At 36.8% G+C, this 23,710-nt stretch overlaps 1 protein-coding gene across 1 annotated transcript in view; it reads left to right on the forward strand.

Annotated features, from left to right (window-relative positions):
* Window positions 1–23,710, forward strand: part of LOC150108287 (kelch-like protein 17) — a 128,284-nt gene that overhangs the window by 62,963 nt on the left and 41,611 nt on the right. Inside the window, exon 6 of the mRNA XM_090390437.1 lies at window positions 15,323–15,467. Within this exon, the coding sequence (XP_090246563.1) occupies window positions 15,323–15,467 (145 nt within the window). The remainder of the gene's footprint in view (window positions 1–15,322; window positions 15,468–23,710) is intronic.

Genomic DNA, 23,710 nt, shown 5'->3' on the forward strand with positions numbered 1-23,710 from the left:
CACTTCTTCTCTTGAATTCCAAGCCACATTGGGATTAAAGGAAATGAGACTGCAGGTACTGCAGCTAGGTAAGCTCATTTCTCAAGCTTCCACTTCCTGCCTGTCCCGTACATTGTTTACTGGCAGATCAACAGGCACAAAAATTTTATCTCAGTGGCAGTTATCATAGAATGAAGAGACCAATAATAACCTCCATCAAGTCAAGCCTGAAATCAAATTGTAGAAGTCTAGTCTATGCAGAGAATATAAAGAGGAAGTTGTTCTTGCTTGGCTCTGCATACGTCATAGTCATCTTACCACTAACTGGAAGGGGTGTTTAATGACCTGCCTGTGTGTGAGTTCCGTGTTAATGGACTAACCATTAATCATATTTTAATTGACTGCCCTCATTTTGTCAGTGAGCACAGTCACTATTTTTAGCCATATTCATAATCTGTCTAAGCTCTGTATGCACAGGCTAATTTTATTAGACTCACCAAGTGTCTCTTTTGTATTTAAATTTTTACAGCAAATCAATATTTTACCCCATATATGAACTACTTACATTCTTTTTATTTAAACAATGCTGTTTTTATACATGGGCTTTAATACATGGCTGTTTATATTCATGTTTACATACTTTTTTATGCTTGTTTTTCATAGACCTGTGAAAAGAACCTACCTTTGTATACTTTTTTATACACCTTTTTTTACAACTTCCTTTTTATACATTCTTATCTATACTTGTTTATCTTCTTCCTCTATGTGTTTATCCTGCTTCCAATGCAGGGTCCACATGTTATATTGATGCGACTTTTGTTAGTACAACGCATAACCGGCCTGCCGGTGGGGAGAGGAATGTATTTTTGACTGTAGCAGCGTGTGTTCACGGGGCCAGTTTGCCTGCTTGTGGGATGAAAAACCTCAGATAGACTGGGGAGAAAAACCCTGCTGTCCATGCCCAAGACCGGCTAACTTGGCTATGGCTGAGAAGGATCCTTAAGCTCCTCACATCATCAACAGGAATCGAACCTAGGACATTCCTTCCCGAGGCATATGGTTGCAAAGTACATAGGCACTAGGCTAACTGTGCAGACTATCTATACTTGTTAATGCTTTTGTTTATTTATAAAATTATTGTTTTTACTTGTATACTGCTGTGATCTTGACTGTTGCAATATGACCATAGTTGTCCTTGCAGTATAAAACCCTAAACAAACAAGATGATGCCTTGACTGAATAATTGCATATGGATTTTGATTTGCTCACATATGATTGTTGTGAAAATTGAAAATACCACCTCAAATGAACACCACCTCACCTTGTGTGAAAAGCACACAAGTGAAAATCCATTAGTCCTGCATACGCTGTTGTAGAAACCGAGAAAAAGCCAGTCATTCATGATGATGATAATTGTCAAATGTGTTCAAACTCCTTGGAAATGCTACAAGTAAAGCTGATTTTCATGCATAGCCTTCCATACAGATGTTTGGAAGATGTCATCTTCCACTACAATTCTCCATGTGCTAGTGCATGAATTCTGTGTCACTAGGTGCAGTATATTTTCCTCGGGTATCTCACAATTCTTTGTTCCATTTTTTCATTTCATGGTATAGAAACTGTCATGCTCACAAAGGAAGTGATGAAGATGACTGAACGTTCCAGATAATAAAGCTTTTAATAAAGCTACCACATTTGTGTGCAGTATGTTGGCACATTCATAATAAAAGTGCATATCAGCCAAATAAACATGAACTTGTTTATGTTTATTTGGCCCTCCTACAAAACACCTGTGTTTGACTTAAAACACACTGAAACAAATAGCAACCACCACTTGCTCATAGCAGACCTATTAAACTAAACACAGCTCCAGATATGTCTTGTATGTGATTTTGGTTGTTTACAATCATGTGATTCAGTTGTTCCTGTCTGCTTTGCATGCTTACTGACATTCATACTGTAACTACAAAGGGCTGTATCCTGGAAATAGAGGTTTCCAGGCTCAGGTTTCATTGGGACCTTTCATTATGTATGAGGAGTAGAATACAAAATTTATTACAGGGGATATGGCATCTCCCTATATCAGCATTTCATTCTAAAATGAAGAGGTGTCCCAATGCTTATTTGAACATAATGAATCTAATTATAGAAGGCTCTTTCTCCAGAATGATATACAATAAGACAGGGAAAAGGGATGGGCCAGGGAGGTGGGGGGGGGACACAGTTTAAGGAGAGTGGATTCTGAAAGTGGTAATTGAATGCACATATGGTAAGCATAGGAATGGAATGGCCAGACTCATGGGAAGTTGAGTCTGGATGGCTGTGTGGAGCAGAAAATGAGCAGACAGGAGCAGGTGAGGAGAAGATCCATGGGTGACTATGGGGAAGATAGAAATGAATCATTATGTTTATTTATGTTAATTGAGTTTATTTGCCTAAAAATAATTGGAATAAGTAACATATGGTTGGATGGGAATGACGCTTTGATGGGAATAGAAATGGAAGAATGTGATATTTTTCATGAAGATAGGAAGGGCATGAAGGGAGATGAGAATGCTGCTGGTAATAGCAGGAGAATTATGTCTATGCAAGGAGGAAAAAAAGTGGTAGTGATTTTGACCTCCACTTCACGCAGTATGGCATGTAGTGGAAGTTGATAGAATGAGATATTTGGTGGGGTGTTAACACAGGCCAGGGAATATAGAAGGTGGAGACAAAGAAATGTATGGGCAACTTGGCTTAGTGAGCAAGCAAAGGGTGATCATCATGGGTGATTTCAACTACAGCAATATTGACTGGAATGCAGAGAGCATCAGAGAATAAAGAGAATGAATTTCTTGAGTTCTTAAGGGACAACAATCTCAGGCAGTATGATAGAGGGCACACAAGGGTCAAGAGTCTTAGATCTGATTATATCATCATGTGATTATGGAGTGTCTAATCTTCCGGTTGGAGAGAGTGTGACCATGAAGTGATCACCTGAGTTGCAGACAGTTACATAAGAACTTTTATAAAGAAGGGATATATGTGAAACTGCAAGGCTGATGATTATGGAAAGCTTGTAGTTACACATATAGTTCCACTGGGAGTTATAGTCTGGAAAGAGAAGTTGAGTGGGAAGGATATAGATGCATGTTGGTATTGATCAAGAGATGAATGAAAGCAAGCTAGGGAGGTAATTTGGTTGGTAAGGTTACAAAAGTGCAATATGAGAAGAAATTATCCAATCAAGCTAAGAAAAATCCTGGTGAGTTCATTCGATATGTGGCAAATAGAAGGAAAATGACTATGAGAGGATGATATTAGTTGATGACACTAAAAGATAGGTAACTAATACAAAGGATATAGTTGAATGATTCAACAATCAGTTTATAAGTGGTTTCGTATTTCATCTTTGTGAAGGTAACATCAGGAGAAGCTGGAGTGTAGAGGGTATGGTGGAGGAGGGACTGATGGTGAATTGAGTAGAAAATACTTGAGGAATTAAGTAAATTTGATGTTAATAAGGCAATAGAATTTGACAATACACATGTGTATATCACCATGTATCTTGAGAGAATGCCTTATTGAATTAATAGCACTTTTGGTGCAACTATTTAATATGAGTCTTACAACAGGACAATTCCCAAAGGAATGAAAGGCTGGAAAAATTATTCTACTTCACAAAGGAGGGGGTGTAAAACTGCAGCTACAAATTATAGGCTAATCTATGTGTCTGGAGTTTAAAGTATTAGAGAAGTTGCTAAGAACTAGTGTTCAGAAGTGGATTAGCAGTATTCTTTATTATGGTCAGCATGGGCTTGTTAGGAGCAAGTCACGTTTCAGCAATCTGCTTACAGTCGTATTACAACAAAGTGACAAACTCACTCGATAAAGGAGATACATGTGTGGTGGTGTACTTGGATTTTCTCAAAGGACTTTGTTAGAATGCCACATAACAAGCTAGTAGCTAAACTGAAACAAATGGGATTAGATAACAGACTAGTAAGTTGGATAGCTGTTTGGCTGTTGGACATATATGGAGGAGTGGTATTCCAAAAGAGGAAGGTCATTGTGGAGTACCATAAGGATCTGTTTTGGGACCATTATTGTTTAACTTGTATGTTGAAGAGCATCAATAATGAATAGTATAATAGCCAGAATGTGTCAAATGAGAGGTTTGGATTAGATGGATGCTTAGAGGGCATTTGAGGACAGAAAGAAACTGTATGCAAGAGATGATTTGCATTTGAATGAGAAAGGACATAGTCATCTGGAGAGAATGTTGTTCTCTGAACAAGTCAGTGTGTCAATGCAGGGAAACTAGAATTAATATGTCATGTGATGATGGAAGGGTTAATATGTCATGTGATGATGAATCCACTTGAGTTGGGGGGGGGTATTGATATGTATAGAAACAGTGACAATGCCTTGATTCTTTATACTGTTGCATCATATATCTCTGATATTGATATATTGAGGCAATATAATTAACTTTATCTTTTCCTACTTCAGCCGCTATATCAAATTCTATCGCATGTACCTCTTAGTTAAGTCAGTTGCGTCATTGTTATGTGATCTTCATTAATTTTAGTCTTATCATTATGTCTCACTTCTTTTATACCTTTTCTTACATAATTTAACCTTTTAAGGGCCACCAGAGATTACCTGTTCCCTGAATTCTATGAGTTATCCCGGTCACTCAGGCAAAATTTTTTTTTTTCTGCGCCAGCCTGGGCCTTAAAGTTAGAGATAAACTTAACCTTTAGGATAAACATAGATTATCAGGTGCCACTAATAATGTTAACTGAATTCTTAGAAGTCTTGGGTTCTCTGGCTTATTTTATTTGCAGTCGTGCCCTACTACTTTCAGTTGGGGTATTCCCGCACACACGCACACACATGATCACAGGTTCGAAGTTTTTATGAAGGGTCAGGGTCAGTCATCATGATCAGAAACACATGTAAGTAAGGAACCAAAATATTTATTAAATTCATTATATAATGCCATACAAGTTAAAGTAGTTATCAATTCTAATTTAATCTTCTACTTTCTCTCACCCTTTTCACTCTTAAAACAATTATGCATTGACTTCAAAATGTTAGTAAATTCAATAACTCAACATATAATACATTCTTAATTACAGCTCAATTGGACATTAAGGCATTTTAGCACATTTATAATCTCTCTCAGATTAATTACGACAGAATCTCTATCTAACTGAAAGTTCTTAAAGCTCATTTCAAAAGCATAGTCATTTACATAAATCTTAGTTCTTCACTCTTTCTTCCATTACAAATTTTAAGATGCATTCTCTTAACACTGTTAGTCAATTCTCAAAAGGGGCTAGAACAAGTGAGAGTACTTATCTATTCTTTATCGATTTTCTTCCATCCTACCTTCTTTGTTTCGATTCTGGTTGTCTCGATCTTATTGCCACATGGGTTACACGTGCTCACCTGAGTTGGGTGCTATCTCTCTGCTAAGGTTTTACGTCGATTGCCCTCTCATTGACGTAAAACAAAAAAATCTGCTGCGGTGTCATGCCGGATCCTTTCGTAAGTCAGCCCTCAAAAATGAGAGCTGAACTGCGATGAACTCTTGGAGCACACGAAGAGAAATGCAGGAACAAGAAAAAAACGAGGGGATTTACTTCCGTGTTGTGGGTTTTATACACTCCCCTAGAGTGCCACCTTTCCAAGTTTGAATTTCTCTTATCGTCTCACCCATTGGTCTCAGGCTGGGTGACTTCACCGATCAACATACGGGACTTCTTGTTTCCGGGAAGGTATGCGTCATGATGTCTTCTGAGATGTGATGCCCGTGGGTGCTTATGCTGCTCTTATAGTATTAGGGCAATCTTTGCCCTATGTTGCTGAATAATACGCATTCTTTCATTTATAATATTTCACTAACGATTTCTCTCATATCTGCCCATTTTTGCTGACTTACATTCATGCTAGACATATAGATACATTAATTAAAATTCACATAATTTACAGTTTATCATACAAGATGTTGTTACAAAAAAAAACATAGTTACACTGCACTAAAAGATAAGTATGCATATATTTTGTTTTGTTGATTGTTAGATTCTGGAATGGTGACGTCATGTAAAATTGAAGTCGCCTATTTCAGATCTAACAATAATGTCAGGAGTATCTGGAATAAAGGAGATGAATTGGTGGTGCTGATAGTATGAGCCTGTCCATAGATCATTGGGATCTCTGAGACATGGTTGACAGAAGATGATATATTGATAAGAATAGAAGTAGCAGGTATGGCATTTTTCAATGGGATAGGAAGGACAAACATGATTGTGGAGTACTTCTTATGATAAGTGATGACTTATGTCCTCAGAGTGGAGGATTTGGAGAGTAATCGTTTTTGAAAGCATGTGGTGTGAGGTAGAGGTGGGCAGGTCAGGATATTTAGTGAGGTGTTGCTATAACCCAGGGAGCATCAAGAATGAAGAGCAGGAGATGTTTAGGCAGTTGAGCTTGGCAAGTGCAAAAAATTTGGAAGGGAATGGAATTTCTGGAATTCTAGAGGGACAAATGTCTTAGACAATGTAGTAGAAGAAACACAAGGTTCAAGAGTTTTAGATTTGGTCATAGCATCTGATTATACTCGAGATGGCATCTCTCTCCCATTTGGAGAGAGTGACCATGTGGTTTTGACTTGGAAGATGAATAAACATGCAGGAGTATCAAAGAGAAAGGAATGCATGTGGAATTTGAAAGCAGGTGATTATAATAGTCTTAGATATCAGACTGGGGTAGTTCCATAGATGGAGCAATTAGGAGGGCAAGATATCATCAATGCTTGGGAACTTGTGAAGGAATATTTATTAGCAGCAATAGTAAGTTGAATACCATGAGCGAAGATGAGAACACAATTTGGTGTATGACAAACAATATCAAATGGGAACTGCAGATAAAAAAGAGATTATGAAAGAGATATAAGGAGTGAAGCAGATGCATGAAGAATATAAGACTCAGGACAGGAGAGTGACTAGTATAGTAAGGAAGGCAAAACTGGAATATGAGAAGAGATTGGCCCTGAGATCCAAAGAAAATCCTAAGGAATTCTTTTGTTATGTGGCTAGTAGGAGGACAAATGACTGGAGGAAAGATATCATGTGATAACCATGAGAATAAAGTGACTGATTCAAAGGACATAGCAGAGTTGTTTAATGAACACTTTATTGAAGTATTTCATCCTGGAGAAGGTTTTAATACTGGAGGGATAGTGCAGATTCAAGGTTTAAAAGTGCAAGAAGAGAGTATGTTTCAAATACTGAGTACTCTGGATGTCAATAAAGGAATCGGACTGGATGGGATTTCATCATGGGTTTTGAGAGAATATGCTGGCTTTTCAATGAAGATCTGGTCATGGAAAAGGTGCCAAAGGAGTGGAAGGAGGGAAAGATAGTCTCATTGCATAAGGGTGGTAGCAGACTGGAAGTGTAAAATTATAGACCAATTTGTATTTCATTGGTGGTAGTTAAGATTTTGGAGAAATTAGTAAGGGATCATTTACAACATTGGGCAGATGAGGGCAATGTTAATCTGTGAGCGTCAGCATGGATTTGTTAAGAGGTGCTCTTGGTTTAATAATATGATTGCCTATTATAATAAAGTGACAAGATTGGTTGATGAGGGAAAGTCATATTCTACCTTTTTGATTTTACAAAGGCACAGTTGACAGAGTACCACATGATAAGCTGATATTTAAGTTGCAGCACATGGGTTTAGAAGTCAGGTTTGTGAACTGGATTTGGAATTGGCTATCTGATAGGTATCAAAGAGTTGTGTATGAGGAGCAGTATTGAGAAAGCAGAAAATTACAAATTGAGGTCCCACAAGTCTTAGTAATGGGGCCTATATTGTTTAAACTTTATATCAGTAACATTGCAGGGGTATATTCAGTTGCTTGCAGATGATGTGAAGCTAAAAGGGGTTATTAGTAATGGGATGGATGGGGAAATGAATGGGGATGTCAGTTTAATTCAGCTAAGTATAACGTCTTGAAGTTTGGGATACATTGATGGGAGGCTGCATACTCTGTTTGAGAAACTGTACTGGAGGAAGTGGGGAGGAGGCAAGGGATCTGGGGATGCTGAAGCAAAGAAAGGCTGAATTGATAAAATCTTGCAATTCAGAGAGCATATTACTAAAGTGGTGAAGGCAACCAAGAGTTGGTTCAGTACTGAGAAGGATGCTGACCAGCAGAGATAAGAGTTGTCATTCCACTGTATAAAGCCCCTGATCAGACCTTACCTGGATGTGCTCAAATTTGTTCCCCAGGATTTGAAGGGGATAAATTAACCATGGAAAGAGTGCAGAGGCAGATAACAAAGATGATATCAGCAATGGTGTCACGTGCCCATTTCGGTTGGATGTGCTGTTGTGACTTATGCAACCCATGCTACAATCACATCACTTTGACCATATGATTGCATTTTTATTGATGTATGAAAGTTTTAAGAGTGCATAGCACATCAACGCTCATCTTAATTGGTCCAATGCAATTAACTGTAGGATAACTTTGAATACTTTAATTTATCAATTAATATAATTTTAAATATAGAAAGCATAAAGGTCAAATGAACAATAGCTATGCTTTGTGTGGGTAGTTTATGTGAGAAGCACAAAGGGTTTACACTTCATGGTGAGATTAAATTATCATTGGCAAATACTAGAACGAGACATGGATAATTTGAATTTTGATATGATTTTTAAATACAGCCATATAACATGCACAGAAATCAGAAAACTTAATCACTTGGGAAATTATTATTCTGGACTGAACCAAAGAAAGGCTGAAATAACTTCTTTTAGTTATTTATATACCTTTTCCAACCTCCTTTGACTATAATCATACAATTCTCGAAAACTCTGGCAAAAAACAGTATATTCAGTAGATCGTCAACACTGTTTCCCATTGTAAATATGGGCAAAAAGGTTATAAATTATTTTTAGAAAATTATACACTATATTAAAAACTTGTCTAATTGGTATCCTAAACATGTCAGTTCATATTTCATGGATGCAAAACAGATGAAACTTGGAAACAAAACAGCAACTCATGACAAATGACAACGTTCAATTGGATTGGTTGACACAATAACCAATCACAGCCACTGGTTTCTGGGCGCTATTGTCTCAGCACACACCCTGCTTTGCCTTTTGGGTGGAATGTTTAAAACCACTGGAATGTTAAGAATTTGACCCACTGTGCCATTTGTATATTTATTCAAATGGCTCTTAACGCAAATGTGATGCAATGTTGATGCATCAAAAAGTGTCCTCTTCAAGAAGCATTATTATGTTTAATTTTATGAATCACACGAAGCCAGGTAACAATTAGGGGAGTCTTTAACAGGAATAAATACAAAAAAAAAAAAATAATAATTATATCAGTGATATTGCTATTTCTGTGGGTGTGCACCACACACCTAGTACACCCAGAATATACCTGCCTGGATATCAGAACTGTATTAGTTATGAGGATAGGCTGAGGAAATGTGGACTGCAGAGTTTGGTAGATAGGCAGGTAGAAATTTGCATTGCCAAGTGTGCCATAGTCTGAAAAAAGTTTGAGAACTATTGCTATAGAGGGTCATTTTCATTCCAGTACTAAGCTACAAATATATAGAGAGAGATGCCATTTATTATTAATTAGTTTAAATATAACAAATATCCAAATATAAAATAGTCCTTAATTATTGGTTTGTAATCTGTCCTGAAAGTATTTTTACTCCCTGTTTTCAACATAATTTTGATTTTGATGGAAGCATATGCCACAGTTTGTGGCATGCCCACTTCAAGGTCAAGTACTGCATGAGATAATTTGTACTTGCTCATGGAAAACATGCTAATCTCGTTATATTATTTTTGACTTTGGATGCTTGCCCATAAAATCAAGTAACTGTCCATTCAGTGTACAATAACCTTTTCATTTTTTTTATTATTTTTTAGTGATTATTTCTTTGTGAAAATGGACATCAACCAAAAAGATTCTTCTAGTGGTATGTAAAAGAGAGAGAAAATTGAATTAGGAATGAAAGCAAAAACATATGTAGTGATTTTTGCCTTATGATCTCTTTGACTCATGCCAAGATCGTAATAACAGAATCCCATCATACAGAATCCCAGTTGAACTAGTGACTAGGTTTCACCATTAAATCAACAGTTTTATTTAAACTGAAGTTGTAATATAACACAGTAGTTGTTTCCGTGATTTTTAATAATGAATTAAAGAGGCAATGATATGCTAATGTTTTGTGTCTATGTATCTTAAACTAGATACACTATTTTTTGATTATCTGAAATTGCTTCCATGCTTTATTTAATTGCTTGTATTTCTCTGCTCTCTGTGAACAACTTTAAAATGGATCGTATCAATTTATATAATGCTTTAGAAAATTGTAGTCCCACAATGTTTGAGAATCTGTGATATATATACACACACACACACCGGTATATAAAGGTACCAAAATCCAATTATTTCCATAGATGCAATCTAATGTTTCTATATTATACTTTTCATAGAGGAATTTAAGTTAATCTTTATTCTCCAACATTGCCATAAATTGCAAAATAACTGTCATCACCTTTGGAATTCAGTTTCATTGAAGTTATTTTTTTCAATAATGTAACTGAATATTGTCAGTGTAAGCCCCCCCTTCCTCTCTCTCAACAAATCCTTGGACTTTCTTCCAGGAAGTCCAAGGATTTGTTGAGAGAGAGGAAGGGGGGGGCTTTTTAGTCCCTCATGCCTAAAATACCTATTATATCTCTTTGAATATATCAGTTCAATTTAACTCGCATCTAATGATAACCCATTCCACACACACACATCATGAGAAGAGCCTAGACTTCATATGTTTCCTGACCACACTTACTATATCTATAAGCTACAAAAGCATACTGATATTTTATATAAGATTCCCTTACTTCAACATTTCTCTCATATTTCCTCTCCTGTCTTCTGTCTATTCCTTCAAACTTTTGAAGGAATAGACAGAAGACAGGAGACACGTTCCCTCAATCTGTCCTCATTTGCTCATTTTCATAGACCAATTACTACCTTGATTACCTGTTTCTCAGTGTTTACACCAGTCTCCATCTCCTTGGAACCAGTGACAGTCTCTCTCTCTCTCTCACACACACACAGTCCTCCTGTTGTCTTATCAAAATTTTGTAAAGTGGGAAAATAACATTCTCTTCTTCTTATAAGTTAGCATTCTTTTTAATATTGTAGTTATCCACTGTGATGCCTTAACCACCTTGGCAATGTGGCCCTAAACTTTTCTCTGTTCACTATAATTCCAAGTCTCTCTAGCATCATTGGCTACTTCTAGCAAATTCCCATTAACCTTGCACTTCAAAACGTTAAACTGACACATTAACATTAATGATAGATTTATATTTGAGTTGGATTTTCTTTGGGATGAATCTTTATATGGATTTTTTTAAATTGAAAATGAGTTAGCTGATCTCATAAGGAGGCAGTAGTTTTTTTTCCTTTTTTTCTCTCTCCTGAAAACTCTGAATAGTTTTTTACCCTGTTTACAAGCAAATTGGCCAAAGAACACATGCAATTCTTCTTCTTCCTATTGTGCCTTATCCCATCTATTTGGGATAGGCCTTTTTTTTTTTTTTAAATGATGTGGTCTTACGTGCGATCCCAACCGACTTGTTGCTTTGGAGGAGGAGATATTTTTGTCTGTAGAAGTGTGTTCATGGGGCCAGTTTGCCTGTTCTGAGGGATGAAAAACCCGAGTTCCAGGAGAAAAAACCCTCCAACTTCATATGAGACTAATTCACCTTTAGTCGAAAGAGACGAGATAAAGGTTCCTCACATCACGGACAGGAATCGAACCCAGGTCTTTCCAACCAAAGAGCTTCGTCTATACTGACTGAGCTACAGAGGCTCCTAGAACACATGCAATTAACATACAGAAATAATATTAGTAGATGGTGGTGTAATTCCCCATAGAATTACTGTTCAGCTCAGGCTGTAGGATTTTGTATTAGATAAGTGCTGTATCATTCTCCTTACTTGCTAGCAAATAACTGAATTTCACCTTCAAAACGATCTCCGATATCATTAATATACAAGTTAAACAGCAAAAGCCAATACAAAACTCTTTGATACACCACAGAGTTCTGTACTTTGTACCTTACATTCTAATTATGACCTCCCATGATGAATCTTGTGACTCCATGGAGGTCAAGAAAATAATGCCTGTCAGTCAGCCAGCCACTCTTATCCATGTCATAAGTGTATTTTGCATATCCATTTCTTTGAGAGTGTGTGTGTATAACAATTTCACTTGTCGAATCTGCCTTGGCAAAAACCAGAAGTATATCTATTTCTCATATCAAGTTCTGCTGCCACACTGTAGAATGTGTAGATTGCTAAAGTGTTTTAAAAAAAAAAAAATCATGCTATCCTCTAGACCAGTGTTTCTTAAATTGTTGTCTGTATCCCACTAGGGCTACATGGTGTTTTTCTGGTGGGCCACCAGAGAGTTTTATTAGTAAATATTTATTTTACGAGGGTGGAATGAAAAGTTCTTGGCCTCGACCATAGATGGCAACAATATCGGAAAGATTTTCTAAGTTGGTACATCTGTCATAAGCATCCATGTGAAATTGCAAGTCATTCTGTCAAGTAGTTTGTTTTATACAGCTGTCTGAAGCAAAAGTGTTGTCTGTATCCCTTGAAATGGATAAAATTGAGTATTGTGCAGTTATAAAATTCTTTGTAAAAGAAGATTTAACGCCAAAAGAAATTCATTCGAAGTTCATAAAAGCTTATGGGCACTCTTCTCCTTTGTTTTTGACAATTAAGAAATGGGCTGCCAAGTTTAAATGTGGCTGTATCAGCCTTGAAGATGATCCGCATGAAGGACGTCCAAAAAGTGTAACAACACCAGAAATCATTGATTAGTGCACGATATGGTATTGGATGACCGGCTAGTCAAAGTGCGTGAAATTGCTGAGACTATAGGCATTTCAAAAGAACGTGTAGGATATATTTTGCATGAAGAATTGCAAATGAAAAAGCTTTGTGCAAGATAGCTGCCACGTTTGCTCACAGCAGATCAAAAACGCACTCGCATGAAAATCTCTGAACAGTACTTGGAGCATTTTAACAAGAATAAAGATGGATTTGTGCATTGATTTATTACTATGGATGAGACTTGGATTCACCATTACACCCCAGAATCCAAACAGCAGTCAAAACAGTGGACAAAAGCCAGTTTTTCAGCGCCAAAGAAGACAAAATTGGTTCCATCAGCAGGAAAGGTCATGGCATCGGTGTTTTGGGATGCTAAAGGCATTTTGTTTATTATCTTGAAAAGGGTAAAACCATAACAGCGGAATATTATTCCGCTCTTTTAACCAGACTAGATGAAAAAATTTGTGAGAAGAGACCCGGTTTGCAGAAGAAAAAAAATCATCTTTCATCAGGATAATGCACCTGCCCATAAAGATGTTTTGGCAATGGGAAAATTAAGGGATCTGCACTATGAATTGTTGGAACATCCACCCTATTCCCCAGATTTGGTTCCCTCTGACTTCTGTCTCTTTCCAAAACTAAAACTCTTCTTCGAGTCAGCGTTTTTCTTTAAAAATCAAGAAGTGATTGCAGCTGTAGAGGGATATTTTGCAGATCTTACTGAGAACCACCACAGGGATGGGATAATGGTGCTGGAGCATCGCTGGAATAAATGTATTAGTCTTAAAGGAGATTGTTGAAAAATAAAAATAATTTCAAAATTACAAATTTGTTTTTTCATTGTTAGGCCAAGAACTTTTCAGACCACCCTTGTATTTTGTAAATTTTTAGATACAATTTAGAATACAATATATTAAAAATCTTATTAATTAAAAATGTTCTTTTATATAATTCATTTCATTTCAATATGAAGTTTTGCCACATGCTGTATATCTCCTATGCAAGCATATAGTGATTATAAAATCAACTACTGTGATGCCATGTATGCTGAGAAATCCTATACTGATTTTTCTCCAACTTAATTTTCAACTGAAAAATATTAACTCTGTGTAGGTTATGCTAACTACTCTGTAATTTTGCATTTAGGAGTGGCATGTGAAGGCTCACTGATAGTGGTAAAATATGAGCTATTGGTAAAGGGTGTGGATATGGGGCTAGTGGGCTGCTGAGTTATATACTTTGTCTGAGCTTGCAGTGACTAGAAACGTTTGAGCAACACTGCTCTAGAGGATTAGTGCTATCAAACTTACCTTTGAATCTAATTCCAATCAGCCTTTCTAATACTCTGATGGACACTTGTGAGATATGATTGGTTGATAATTTGTTGCATCAGTCCTAGCTCTAGTTTTATACAGTATAATATAATTATCTTCCATTTCTACTCATTAAGAATCATTCCTTCACTTGATTGGTCAACTTAAGTTGAACAACCAAGTCAAGGGCATTGCTTACTCTCTTGCACATTCATTTAGCATACGTGATAAATCATTCATCCAGTATACCTCAATATTCAGAGAGCAGTTGGATCTACCTAAAAGGTTTATCTCATTAAACTGAACACTTAGCAGTTCAGCTGTTTCTACTGCATCTAATACTTTTCTGCAATATGAAGCTTTTTCCTGGAAGCTTTAAGTTTTCATCTTGCATAGCAAACAACTGGCCAATAGAACACATGAAAATAAGACATTATATACTGACTTCATAGCCATAGTTGCTCTAGTCATAATTCTAAACAACCCAACCTATTCTTCTGTAGTAATTTTTTCTTTTACTCTTCCTACATAGTGATAAAATTCTTCTAGATTTCTCTTATGTTTGGCTAATTCCCATTCATAATCCAATTTTGCTATCCTCATTGTGGCCATCACTCTCTTGGTCCTGATTCCAATCATCATTTTTTTATGATATCATATCCACAACTTTTTATGCATCCTGCTTTAAACTGTTATTCATCCATTTAACTTGCATGCAATTTATTCTCCTGACTCTGAGAATGCAATCAGAGATAGCTTCCTTCAGACATCCTTTCACCACTTCCCATGTGTTACTTTTTTCCTCTACCATGCAGCTTTTCTTGCCAAGGTATCGCTTCAATGTACTTTTCCAGCCTGTCATAATTACCTTTCTTGTAGTTTTAGGAGGTTGGTTTGAGAATAGTCATATTGTTAATTGTGTGAAATTTCTTAGGAGTAGTCCTTTTTGAACTGGCTCTAGATATCAATTGCATCTGTTTCTCTAATCACACTTGCTGAAGTCACATTCATGTTATAATTGGCTTTATCTTTTAATGCTATGGTGAAATAATGATTATATGATTATTCTTTATAGGGGGTGGATCATTATTTGCTATTCATAGTGAATGTGAATACTATAATCCTCGGACGGACAGATGGTCTCCTATTGCATCAACTGCTCACAGACGGTCACGTGCCGGAGTTGCTGCCCTTAGTCGACTTGTATATGCTATTGGCGGGTAAGTTTCCATTAGAGAAAATTATGAACTTTTATATGTTTTGACTTGTAAGAATGTGTATGCATGATTAGAAGTAGTAGGTGTGCTTGTTAAAACTAGATTGCATTCATAAATATTTCAGGCTGTCTACCCTGTCGCTGTGCCTTTCATATCTTACTTTAAATTCATTCAGGTATCCATGTATTTGCTTTCCTCTTTGATAAAGCATCCCATTAGCATTTAGGAGGTAGATGATTTTGTTTTCTGGTGTGAAACGCTGCCTCTAGAGCAGAATTTTCAGATAATCTAATCCGATTTCACCCATGGTACTAATTATATAATAGGCTTTACAAACCTATATAATGGGATTAATTTTTTCTAACAGGAATTGACAATTTTGCTGATATAAGCACTCAATACTGTCACTGATTAGCATCATAGAACAGTTAAATTATTGAGCTATTTTACTAAAGAATAAGTTATGCATTGAATAAGTCTGTTGATCAGAGCATTTGCAACCGAAAAAAATTCCCTTAAAATTAAATCCAATACTGTTGAATCTCACTGTAGCAAATTCATGGTGACCTTATTAGCATTTGTTATGGATTTCCTTTGGAATAGCATTGTACATGTGGGACTTTGATTACCTTTTTGGCAGTTTAGTATAATTGTGTTTGCTAGCAAGAGTTCTAATCAGTAATGATTAGAAATTATATATTAAATGTATCAAAAGTGAAAGGTAGGATAGTCATCCTTAAAATATAAACTAATCAATGATATTGAATGAATGTGATGTACAAAATATTTATATATAATTTTCTGCCAAAGTTCTATTACCATCTTCAGTGCTATAATTAAAGTTAACATCCAAATAAGAAGCAAAATGTAATATGTGTGAAACTGCAGATGCCCTTTGTCTACTATTAATCTGATAGAATATAGCTAACAATTAATTCTGGATATATATATATATATATATATATATATATATTAAAAAAAAATAACTTATATGACTATATAGTCAAATTATAAAATAGAAAATAACTAATTTATTTCTAAAGGCACTACTAGTTTCATCTTTCCAGAAGACTTCATTGTGTGCATGACACAGAAGTGAAAAACAGATACATAAAAATCATTACTTGAGTACATCTACCAAAGTTTTAAATTATCAACAGATTGCTCATATTTGAATGAATTCTTGGACTAGCTGCATTGTTGTTCTTGTGCACAAGGACATGGTCTCATGATCACCACAACTGAATAGCAGGTTAAAGTGAACAGGATTTAGTGCGATTTCTGTTGATTCCAAGATTTGTCTTATTTGAATTAAAATCTTGCTAGTTAGTAAGTAAAAGAAAATATAAGTTCCTCATAGCATTTATATATTATTTCAAATCTAACCCAGTTTATTGAATGTATAGTGGATTGATGGTCATCTGGATCAGAAGAATTAAGAATGCAAATGGCTGTGGCTCTGGTTCTACCATAGGTGATATCTCTGAGATGTTCTTAGATATGAAGCTCAATTGATTTCTCTGTTTGTCCATAATATGGGGATACTTCAAATTGTCATGTTTTAGTTTTATTGGGTGAAGGTAGGATCGAAGCTTTGTTAAAGGATGAATAAAGTGTGAATCTTATATTTCTTGAGGATTTTTGCCAATTATTATTATTATTAATATCTGACCTCCATGGAGTCAGAGACTCATCGTGGGAGGTACACAGTATTGCTCATCCAACTATGCTTTAAACTGATTCAATGTGTCTGCATTCACAACATACTCAGGCAATGCATTCTACTCACTAACCACTCTCCATGCAAAGAACCTGCTCCTCACATCTCTGCTTACATCCTCCTTATACAGTTTCCAGTGAAGGGCTCTTGTTGTACCCCCCCCCCATCTCCCATTCTATAAAAAATCTCTTCCATATCAACTTGATAACAACCCCTGACTAGCATATGTTTCAATCATACCCCCCCCCTCTTCCTCCTATTTGCGAGGCTCTGCAGTTTGCATTCTCTCAATCTGAATCATACTCCACATTCCATAGACTACTGACCACCTTTGTGAATCTTCTCTGGACCCTTTCCAACATATCCTCGTCACTATGAAAACCCAGCGACTAAATCTGTGCATAATAATCCATATGAGGCCTGATCAAGGCTTCATATGGATTACTCTTCCCAATTTTGCATCACAAACAGCTGCATATCACTAGTTAAATCCATCTCAATATCATTGACATAAAAATTAAACAACAATGGTCCCAAAATTGACCTGTGCAATACACCACTAGTGACCTTCCTCTTTTGGGATACTACACCCCCCTCCCCCCATATACAACTGTCTGATACCTATCTAATAGCCAGTCACTGATCCAACTCAGTCTTTTATCCATTTATTATCCTTCTTCTGGTTCCCATCTGCCATACGGCCGGGGGAGGGTAGCTATATGCTACCATTCTAGGGAGAGATGATTATGAGCAAGGTGGTTTCCCGTTGCCTTCCTTGCCGTAAGTATTTATGACTGTAACCTGTGTGTTCACAGGGCCGGTTTGCCTGCTTGCGGGATGAAAAACCCCAGATAAACTGGCAGAAAAACCCTGCTGCCCATGCCCAAGACCGGCTAATTTGGCTATGGCTGAGGAAGATCCTTAAGCTCCTCACGTTGTGGACGGGAATCGAACCTAGGACATTCCTTCCCCAGGCATATGGTTGCGAAGTGCAAAGCCACTAGGCTAACCGTGCAGACTATTTATTATCCATGTTGTTTCAATTTAACAGCTTGTTGTGTGGCAGTCTATCAAAAGCTTTTGCAAAATCCAAGCTTTACAAAAAGGTACTAAAATCTGTATCCTACTTCTCACCAATCTCTCTAGCACCTTCACCATGGCCCCCACAAGGGGGGGGGGGCTGACATGGCTCTAGCTTGGGGGCCCGGAATTATAGGGCCCTTGTCAGGCCAGCCAGTTAAGTGAGACTAACAAAAGACGTGCAAAAACTTTATAAAATATGAATATATGCCGAGAGGGACTACTAGGCTTTTGTAATCGTTTCCAACCCATTATCCATCTTTTCAGACTTATGGTTACTCTTCTGAACTTCCCATTCAAAAGGATTTACTTTAGTTTTCGGTTTTCTTTCACCCATCTCACTTTCTATGCATGCCGTCATTTCAATGCTGACGCCGTGCTGACGTTACTGGCACACTACCCTACCCGTGCCTATAGTGCGTATGCTACGGATGCTGAGAGAATTTTATTTGTAAAAGAGAAAGCTTTATTTGATAGTTTTAGTTGGTTAAGTTGATCTCAAGAAACTGAAAATTTTTTACAAAATTCTTTATTTGAGAAGAATTTGTCTTATTTGAATTAAAATTTTGCTAGTTAGTAAGTAAAAGAAAATATAAAGCTTTTTTCAGTTATGATTTTTTTGTATGAAACAAACTTAATTATTATTTCTTTTCAGATCATACATATTGAGATATTAAAAATATTTAAATAAATTGCTCTCAAGCAAGCAAAGACATTCTAGTTAAAATAAATAAAATCCTAATGTCTGATTCAAAGTACAAACATAAGTCCAGAATTCAGAAGAGGAAACTTAAATCCGAGAGAGAATCGAAAGCATCACAAGTTCATCAATTCATAACCAAATTTTTCAAATCCGAAAATGAAAAGGACATAGTTTCCAGTACTGATCATAGTGAAGGTGGTGATAATGTTTGTGACATTGAAATCCAAACAGAATATCAGTGTCAAATCGAAACTCATAAGGCAGTCGAAAGTCAAGAGACTGTTACATGTGAACCTCTTGCAACTGAAGAAAAGGCCGCAAGTGAAAAACCTGCAGAAGGAGCAACTATGGAAGAATATGATACAGTTGATGCTTCAGTTGCAGGCCCTGTTGCAAAATCTGATATAAAATATTATGACCTTAGTACTTTGGTCCAGAGTAATCTCAAACAACATGCGGCAAGAGATAGTACGAACTATCAGCTTTCAAGAATTCCAAAAGATTTATAAAGAATTGCCAAGAGATCTTAATGGTAGGAAATTTCAAGATTCTTTTCTCTATACAAAAACGAAAGATGAAAGAACAGAGAACATTTTCCAAGAGAATGGTTAACATGGGGTGTATCGAAAGAAACTATTGTCTACCATGTTGCATTTTTTGCGACTCTAATAACAAAAACTTAAGCAGTTTAGCCCAAGAAGGATTTTCGCCTAGAAATAAGCCTTGGAAAAAGTTGTATGATATGTTGCCTCTTCATGAAAATAATGCTGAATGCAGAGAATAATATCTGGCTTGGAAATCCCTTTTGCAGTAATTGAAAGGACATGGAATTGATAAAGACTTACAACTACAAATTCCATATGAAACAAATAAGTGGAGAGCACTTCTGCAACGAATTGTAGACATAACGTTATTTTTATCATCCAGAGGTTTAGCATTTCAAGGAGAGAACACGAAGATTGAAGATGCTCATAATGGGAATTTCTTAGGCATATTAGAATTAATTGGAAAGTACGATGAAGTGACACAACAACATCTCGGCAAAGTTCAACAAAATCAGATGGAAGTAAAAGTATGAAAGGATATGCACATTACTTGTTGTGGAATTTGCAAAATGAGTTTATTGGCCTTTGCACGAGCAAAGTGCTCCAAACTATTCTAGAAGAAGAGATGCAATTTTCTATGGGATAATAGTAGACGCAACATCAGATATCTCCCACAATGAACAAAACGTCCTAATTTTCAGATACATATCACAAACCAAGACTCAAGCGAATTTTAAATCAATGAACGTTTCATTGAATTCATGAACTTTACTGGAAAAACTGGAGAAAAAATAACTGAAGAAATACTTGCAACTCTGGAAAAAAACAGTATACCTCTTGAAGATTGCCATTCACAGGGCTACGACAATGGCGCAAATATGCGGGGAAAAATAAGTGGCGTAAAAACTCTCATTTTACAAAAGAACAAATGTGCCTTATTCTCTCCTTGTGGAGCACATTCACTAAATTGCATAGGAGTCAATGCTGCCAAAATCAACCCAGATGTTATAACTTTTTTTGGAAATATAGAGAGCTTCTGCTCTTTCTTTGCCCACAGTCCTGCATGCCGGGAAGTACTGAAAAAACACAACTATCTCTTCAAAGTCTTTCAGAAACAAGGTGGAGTGAAAGTCAAGCTGTGTGCCCAATTGTTAAACATTATCCCTGTGTACTTGCTGTGTTAGATGTCATTCTCGGAGAGACACAGAATTAACTCCTTCAACACTGAACACAATTAAAGGCTTGGAAAAAATATTTCAGAACTTATAAAGGTATGCTAATGACAATGTTTTGGCACAAAATATTAGTAACTATTGACAATAAGAACATTATTATACAAAGTAAAGGAGTATCTCTTGAGGTCGTGTCCGCACTTATAAGAGAATTAGTGCAAGAGATACAATACTTACATGATTCGTGGGAAAGTATTGTCCAAGAAACAAAAGTAGTTGCTGAAGCAATCGGTGTGCAATCTCAAATTTGCGAAAATTGAGAAACTATCGTAGAACCTGAACAAGATTTCAAAATTTTCATAATTTATCCAGTATTGGATTTCATTATGAATAATTTAAAAACAAGGTTTGAAGCAGCAGATAATATATGTGAATTATTCTCACCTATTTTAAATTTACACAACTTGGACAATGGTCAACTTATCGCAAACGCAGCAAAACTTGTGAATATGTATGAAAAAGATCTGTCAGAAGAGTTACTGAATGAAGTTGACGGTGTGAAGGAGGATTAAACAAGAGTTTGGAAATTGACTGTTATGATAACCATTTTTTTGAAAAATCAATAAAAGTAACTTGAATTCTTTGGCGATTCTTCATCACTGATGAGAGTATGTGTATGAGTTCCCAAAGTAGAAATAATACCAAACTTTTGAGGTGGATAATGATGGAACTTAGAATGAAGATATCTGTTCGATATGTTTTTTTTTTTTAATAGATAATCAATTTTTCAAATGAATGAGTAAGTTTTACATCAAGAAAAGGAAGGGAACTTCTGCTGTAAATTTTATCCTAGGATGTTGGTTGTCAAGATGGTTCAACAACTCTTGGAGTGAATCTGTACCATGGCTAAATAAAGAAAACATCATCTATATATATCTTTCATATTTCAATAAGTTGTTCCTTCAAAAGTTTTGGATTTGGTCATAGCATCAGAAGAGCTGATAATAAATGAGATGACATCTCTCCCACCAGTTGGAGAGAGTGACAATGTGGTTTTGACTTGGAAGATGAATAGACATGCAGGTGTATCAAAAAAAAAGGGAATGTATGTGAAATTATAAGGCGGGTGATTATAATAGTCTTAGGTATCAACTAGGGGCAATTCCATGGAGGGCAGAATTGGAAGGCCAGGATATCATTAGTGCATGGGAAATTGTGAAGGAATATTTGTCAGCAGCAATAGTAAGCTGCATTCCACGAGTGAAGAAGCGAACACAATTTGGTTTAAAGTGGATGACAAACAATATCAAACAGGAAATGTAGTTGAAAAAGAGATTATGGAAGAGATATAAGGAGAGGGGTGGAGGGCAGATACACGAAGAATATAAGATGCAGACCAGGAGAGTGACCAGTATGGTGAGGAAGGCAAAACTGGAATATCAGAAGAGATTGGCACTAAGATCCAAAGAAAATCCTAGGGAATTTTTTAGCTATGTGGCCAGTAGGAGGAGAAATGATTGTGGAAGAATGACATTGCAGGATAAAAATGGGAATAGAGTGACTGATGCAGAGGACATAGTAGAGTTGTTCAATGAACACTTTATTGGAATATTTCATCCTGGAGAAGGTTTTAATACTAGAGGAATAGGGCAGTTTCAGGGTTTAGAGGTTCAAGAGGAGATTGTGTTCCAAATACTGAGTACTCTAAATACCAGTAAAGCTGTGGGATTGGATGGTATTTCACCATGGGTTTTGAGAGAATGTGCCTAAAGAACTGACAGCTCCGTTGACCTGATGCTTCAATAAAAGTCTAGCTGCAGGAAAGGTATCCAAGGAATGGAAGGAAGGTAAGATAGTGCCGCTGCACAAGGGCAGTAGTAGACTGGAAGTGTTTAATTATAGGCCAGATTGTGTGTCATCAGTAGTTGTTAAGGTCTTAGAGAAATTAGTAAGGGACTATATACAGTGTTGGGAAGATGAGGGTAATGGTTATCTGTGAGAATCAACATGGATTAGTTAAGGGGTGCTCTTGCTTTAGTAATATGATTGCTTTTTATAATAAAGTGACAAGTGCAGTTGATGAGGGAAAGGCATATACTGCAATTTTCTTGGATTTAGCAAAGGCGTTTGACAGGGTGCCACGTGATAAGCTAATATTTAAGTTGCAGCACATGGGTTTAAATGTCGGGTTAGTCAACTAAATTCAGGATTAGCTGTCCGACAGGTATCAGAGAGTTGTGTATGGTTGGGCAATATCAAGGAAGCAGAAGGTTAGAAGTGGGGTTCCATATGGCTCGGTACTGGGACCTGGATTGTTCAACCTTTATATCAATGACATTTTCAATGGATTGCAAGAGGATATTCAGTTGTTTGCAGATGATGTGAAGCTGAGAAGGGTTATCAGTAATAGTGCAGATGTGGCATCCCTGCAAGAGGATTTGAATAAACTAGACAGATGGGCAACTGAATGGGAGTTTCAGTTTAATACAGCCAAATGTAAAGTCTTGAGGTTTGGGACACATCGATGGGAGACACTTCATACTCTATTGGAGGAGTTGTACTGGAGGAAGTAGGGAGGGGAGACAAGAGATCAGGGTGGTGATGATTGATATAAACCTAAAATTCAGGGGACATATTGCAAAGGTGGTGAAGGTAACATAGAGGATTGCTGCAATACTGAGAAGGATGCTGACCTGCAGAGATAAGAGTTATCATTCCATTGTATGTCCGTGCGGTTAGCCTAGTGGCTGTGCGCTTCACAACCATATGACTGGGGAAGGAGTGTCCCAGGTTCGATTCCTGTCGAAGACATGAGGAATTTCAGGATCTTCTTCAGCCATAGCCAAGTTAGCCAGTCTTGGGTGCGGGCAGTAGGGTTTTTTCCGCCTGTTTATTTGGCGTTTTTTCATCCCACAAGCAGGCAAACCGGCCCCATGAACGCACGTGGATCTACAGCCATAAATACTTAACTCCCCCATGAGGGGGCTCAACTCGCCCCAATAGGGATAGGGATGGGGGGGAGGAAA

This window comes from Typopeltis vanoorti, chromosome 3 (assembly GCF_054136105.1).
Source record: "Typopeltis vanoorti isolate ZY-2024b chromosome 3, IOZ_Tvanoo_1.0, whole genome shotgun sequence".
NCBI lineage: Eukaryota > Metazoa > Arthropoda > Arachnida > Uropygi > Thelyphonidae > Typopeltis > Typopeltis vanoorti.